Consider the following 5,797-nt stretch of genomic DNA (forward strand, 5'->3'; position numbering starts at 1 on the left):
AGATCTTTTGTATGCACCATTCCACAGACAGGATAGTACATACCATGGCCTTTTTTATACTAGTTGTGGAGCACTGGCTGCAACAAGAAATAGCCCAATTTGGCCACTGACGGGGATCGATCCTAAACGGACCACACATCAAGTGAGCGCTGTACCCCTGAACTACATGTATGTCCAACCCCTGACACTGGGATAGAATGTGAGAGGAAACTTTCTGCCATCACAGAGGTGGGACGTAGCCTAGTAGTAAAGCTCTTGTTTGATGATGCACAGTTGGTCTAGGATCGGTCCCTGTCTGTGGGCCCATTGGGCTATTTCGCGTTGCAGCCAGTGCACCACAGATAGTGTAACAAAAGCCATGGTATGTACTGTCCTGTCTATGGGATGGTGCATATAAAAGATCCCTTGCTGCTAATGGAAAAATGTAAAACACATACATGTCCACATTTTTTACATTTTTTTTTTTTACACTTAGTGAAGTGAGAGAAAAATCTTTCTGCCATCGCATAGGCTACTCTAGTGGTGTTGTTAAACAAAACAACCTTTTTGTTTCCTGCCTGTAAAGAGATAATTTTGTGTTTGTGTTTGTTATAGGTATAAGATTACTTAGGCAGGCTCCAAATTGCCATATATGTTGTCATATTTTACTACTGAAAAAAAAAAGATAGTAAAACTGCTATAACTAATAAATTCTTAAGTTCTGAGTCCTGATCACCAATGTCGAGTTCAGTGTTTCAAGGAGGGCGGCGGGTGGAGGTGGGTGGGAGTTGGTGGGGTGGCGGAAATAAAATAATTTATTATCCACATAGTTCAAGATATTCAGGGAAATATAACCAGTATAACCCATGTGTGTCGTAATGATTTCACGTGCACAACGAATGACGTGATTTTGTGAAGCGATGTCATAACTTAATGCGGCTTCCTCAGTGTAAACACTGACGTCGTTTCGTTGTGTCTTTTTAGTTACGATTCAAACGTTTTGACATGGTCCTAGCTTGTTATTCGTAAAAATAATATTTTGGATAATGTGGATAATAAAGAAATTATTACACTCGCGTGTGAGTCGTACTGATTTTTACGAAACTCATGTCAGGATTCATATGTATTACCGTCACTCTCGCTCGGGCAATACAATAATCCTGACACTCGTTTCTTAATTAAAACCAATATGACACACATGCTCATATAATAATTTCTATTAATTACATGAAAACGAATAAAACCAATGCATTAATACAAAACAATAATTACAGGTATATACAAATGTCACAAAGTAAAATCATTATAATCAAGACACTGTATTTCAGCCAGAGCTATTTTACTTTGTTTTTATGACAACACTGATGAGAAAACTCTCTTTGTGTTTTTTTATTTTGTTTTTGGTTTTCTTTCTTTTCTTTTTTATATGTTTTGTTTTTTCAAGTCTGCATTTCTGGTAATTGAAACAATATCCCAAAATAGTAATTTTGAACAATAGTAGGAAAAAACCCCACCCTTTTAAATCGTGGTAAGATGAGATTTAATTTTAAGTCTCAGCTAACATTGTCCTTCAGACATATCAAAACGCATCAAATGTGTTTTGGAAGGTTCAGATTTCAGTTCTTAGAGTATGACTTTCATACTTAAATGTTAATGAACACTGCATGGACACAGTTTCTTATGGTACTTTAAATGCCTTTTCATTGCAGTTTTTGTTTAGCTAATTAATTTCATATTCCTTTTTCTTTTTTCACCTTGATGAAGTCAAAAGGTGACATTAAGAATCATTTTTCTGATACATGTTTTTCTCTGCTCCAGCCAGTGCACCACGACTGGTATATCAAAGGCTGTGGTATGTGCTATCCTGTCTGTGGGGTGATGCATATAAAAGATCCCTTGCTGCTAATCAAAAAGGGTAGCCCATGAAGTGGCTACATCGGGTTTCCTGTCTCGATATATGTGTGGTCCTTAACCATATGTCTGGCACCATATAACCGTACATAAAATGTGTTGAGTGTGTCGTTAAATAAAACATTTCTTTCTTTCTTTCCATATGTCCAACGCCATATAAACATAAATAAAATGTGTTGAGCGTGTTGTTAAATAAAACATTTCTTTCTTTCTTTCCATATGTCCAACGCCATATAAACATAAATAAAATGTGTTTAAGCGTGTTGTTAAATAAAACATTTCCTTCTTTCTTTCCATATGTCCGACGCCATATAAACATAAATAAAATGTGTTGAGCGTGTTGTTAAATAAAACATTTCCTTCTTTCTTTCCATATGTCCAACGCCATATAAACATAAATAAAATGTGTTGAGCGTGTTGTTAAATAAAACATTTCTTTCTTTCTTTCCATATGTCCGACACCACATAAACATAAATAAAATGTGTTGAGCGTGTTGTTAAATAAACAATTTCTTTCTTTCTTTTCATATGTCCGACACCATATAAACATAAATAAAATGTGTTGAGCGTGTTGTTAAATAAACAATTTCTTTCTTTCTTTTCATATGTCCGACACCATATAAACATAAATAAAATGTATTGAGTGTGTTGTTCATTTTGTGAACAACAAACTACTGGAGATCTTCAATCACAGTTGGGAAAATGGGGTCCTTCCACAAATCTGGAGAGAGGCTACTATGATCCCTATTTACAAGAAAGGAAAAGACCGAAAAAAAGCTGAAAGCTACCGTCCAATCAGCCTAACCAGTTGTGTTGTTAAGACAGTGGAGAGGATAATCAACCAACGCCTACAATGGTATCTGGAAACTGAGAACATCCTGTCCCCTGAACAGTCAGGCTTCAGACAGTTTCACAGCACTGAAGACCAAACAGCATATCTTGCTCAAGAAGTTGAAGATGCATTCCAAGAAAAAAAACATGTGTTAGCCACCTGGATAGATCTGCAAAAGGCATTTGACAAAGTATGGACGGATGGCCTCATCGTCAAGCTACAGACAAGCGGCATATCTGGAAACATGCTTGCGTGGATCTGATCATATCTTCACAACCGTAGAGCAAGGGTCACAGTTGACAGAAAAGAAAGCAAGAAAATACTTTTGCGACATGGGGTCCCACAGGGAGGAGTCCTATCACCTACACTTTTCTTAATCTTCATCAATGACCTTGTGCAGGAACTTCCCAATGGAATACAAGCTGCCCTTTATGCCGATGATTTGGTGATGTGGTGCAAGGAAGAGCATGCCACTACTGCCACCTACAGAATGCGGATAGCAGCAGACAACCTGACAGCCTGGTCAGAAAAATGGTGTGTGGCTATCAATAAAGACAAGTCTTCTACCACACTCTTCACTCTATCACCAAAGAAAAAGCAGGAACAATCAAAATTGGGAACACTCCACTGAAACATGCAGATGAAGTAACATACCTTGGGGTCACCTTCGACAAGAAACAAACTTGGAAACCACATATTCAAAAGGCAGAGACAAAAGCCAGATGCAAATTAGCCATCATGCGGAAACTAGCAGGAACTAGCTGGGGAGCAAATGAGACAATCCTCAAGAGAGTATATCAAGGAACTGTACGGCCGCATCTTGAATACGGCTCATCAGCCTGGTCAACCACTGCAAAGACCAACCAGCAAGCTTTAGACAAGGTTCAAAACCAAGCTCTGCGAATCATAACGGGATCCATGAAGTCTACACCCATTAAAGACATGGAAAAAACTGCAGCAATACAACCCCTTGGTGAGAGGAGAGATGCCAAGATCATGATCCAGGCAGAGAAATTCAGGTACCTGCCCAATCATCCAATGAAACAAAGAATGGATGGTCTGACAAAGAATCGTCTCAAACGTAGCAGTTTCATCCACCAAAGCAGAAGACTTACTAGAGAACACCAAGCTAACCCGTTACCAAAGACACTTCCATTTTGCCCAACAGATCTTCCACAACCATGGAATGATGAACAAGCCAATCTACAGATCAGCATGTCTGTCCCACAGTTGGCTTCAGCAGACTCCCAAAACGACCTGGTCAAACGGTCACTGGCATGGCTATGATCAGTGACCGGTACCCAGAAGAATCTTGGATCCATGCATACACTGATGGTTCGTCAACAAATGCTGTGGCCAATGGAGGGGCAGGCATATTTATCAAGCTCCCTTCAAGAAATACCCTAACTGCAAAAGTACCAACCGGCACCCACAGTTCCAACTACAATGCAGAAACCCATGCACTTATTCAGGCTGCTACAATGATCAAGGATGCAAAAGAAGACTGTCAACAAGTTGTCTTCCTCACAGATGCTCTCTCAGTCCTACAAGCCTTGCAAGGGGAAAAACTTCCTCACCTGAATGAAGCCATGCAAGAGGTAGCAAAGGAAAGACGAGTAGCTCTACAGTGGATCCCAGCACATTGTGGGATTCCAGGAAATGAGGAAGCAGACAGGCTAGCCAAGCTAGGAGCTAATCATGTACAGCCCAGCAACAACATTAGCTTCTCAGAGAAGAAAACCTTGATAAAGGCAGCCAACAGACCCAGGACAGAACAAGATGATTACCACCTTCTCAGTCGCTTGGAACAAGTAACTCTGTTGAGACTCCGGACAGGCCACAACCGACTGAATGCTCACATGTTCAGAAAGTTTAAACTTGCAGCAACACCAACCTGCAGTTGTGGCCTGGAAGACCAAACAGCAGAACACATCTTACAGGCGTGTCCAATTCATCAAGACCTGAGACAAGCTGAGTGGCCAATCGAAACTGCCATACACACCAAACTCTATGGAAAGAGAGGCGAACTGGAAAAAACAGCTCATTTTATCTTACAGACTGGACTATTGGTCTAAATTGTGAAAGAGAAAAAAAAAAGAAAAAAAAAAGTGTGTTGTTAAATAAAACATTTCTTTCTTTCTTTCTTTCTTTCCATATGTCCGATGCCATATAAACATAAATAAAATGTGTTGAGCGTGTTGTTAAATAAAACATTTCTTTCTTTCTTTCCATATGTCCGACCCCATATAACCATAAAATAAAATGTGTTGAGCGTGTTGTTAAATAAAACATTTCTTTCTTTCTTTCCATATGTCCGACGCCATATAAACATAAATAAAATGTGTTGAGTGTGTTGTTAAATAAAACATTTCTTTCTTTCTTTCCATATGTCCAACGCCATATAAACATAAATAAAATGTGTTGAGCGTGTTGTTAAATAAAACATTTCTTTCTTTCTTTTCATATGTCTGACGCCATATAAACATAAATAAATGTGTTGAGCGTGTTGTTAAATAAAACATGTCCTTCTTTCTTTCCATATGTCCGACGCCATATAAACATAAATAAAATGTGTTGAGCGTGTTGTTAAATAAAACATTTCTTTCTTTCTTTCCATATGTCCGACGCCATATAAACATAAATAAAATGTGTTGAGCGTGTTGTTAAATAAAACATTTCTTTCTTTCTTTTCATATGTCTGACGCCATATAAACATAAATAAAATGTGTTGAGCGTGTTGTTAAATAAAACATGTCCTTCTTTCTTTCCATATGTCCGACGCCATATAAACATAAATAAAATGTGTTGAGCGTGTTGTTAAATAAAACATTTCTTTCTTTCTTTCCATATGTCCGACGCCATATAAACATAAATAAAATGTGTTGAGCGTGTTGTTAAATAAAACATTTCTTTCTTTCTTTTCATATGTCTGACGCCATATAAACATAAATAAAATGTGTTGAGCGTGTTGTTAAATAAAACATGTCCTTCTTTCTTTCCATATGTCCGACGCCATATAAACATAAATAAAATGTGTTGAGCGTGTTGTTAAATAAAACATTTCTTTCTTTCTTT

At 38.1% G+C, this 5,797-nt stretch overlaps 2 protein-coding genes across 2 annotated transcripts; both read left to right on the plus strand.

Moving 5' to 3' along the window:
- The first annotated feature begins 3,460 nt into the window (after positions 1-3,460).
- On the plus strand, positions 3,461-4,009 carry LOC121385501. Its single transcript, XM_041516203.1, has one exon. The coding sequence runs from the start codon at positions 3,461-3,463 to the stop codon at positions 4,007-4,009; it is 549 nt and encodes a 182-aa protein (XP_041372137.1).
- Positions 4,006-4,797, plus strand: LOC121385503. The gene has a single exon (XM_041516205.1). It carries the CDS (start codon positions 4,006-4,008, stop codon positions 4,795-4,797), a length of 792 nt encoding a protein of 263 aa, XP_041372139.1.
- Positions 4,798-5,797: the final 1,000 nt, after the last annotated feature.

The sequence above is a fragment of the Gigantopelta aegis genome, chromosome 11 (genome assembly GCF_016097555.1).
Source record: "Gigantopelta aegis isolate Gae_Host chromosome 11, Gae_host_genome, whole genome shotgun sequence".
NCBI classification, from domain to species: Eukaryota; Metazoa; Mollusca; class Gastropoda; order Neomphalida; family Peltospiridae; genus Gigantopelta; species Gigantopelta aegis.

Excerpts from the sequence above, each read along its gene's own strand:
- LOC121385503 (XM_041516205.1), top strand. The coding sequence starts at position 4,006 with ATGATCAGTGACCGGTACCCAGAAGAATCTTGGATCCATGCATACACT.
- LOC121385501 (XM_041516203.1), top strand. The coding sequence starts at position 3,461 with ATGCGGAAACTAGCAGGAACTAGCTGGGGAGCAAATGAGACAATCCTC.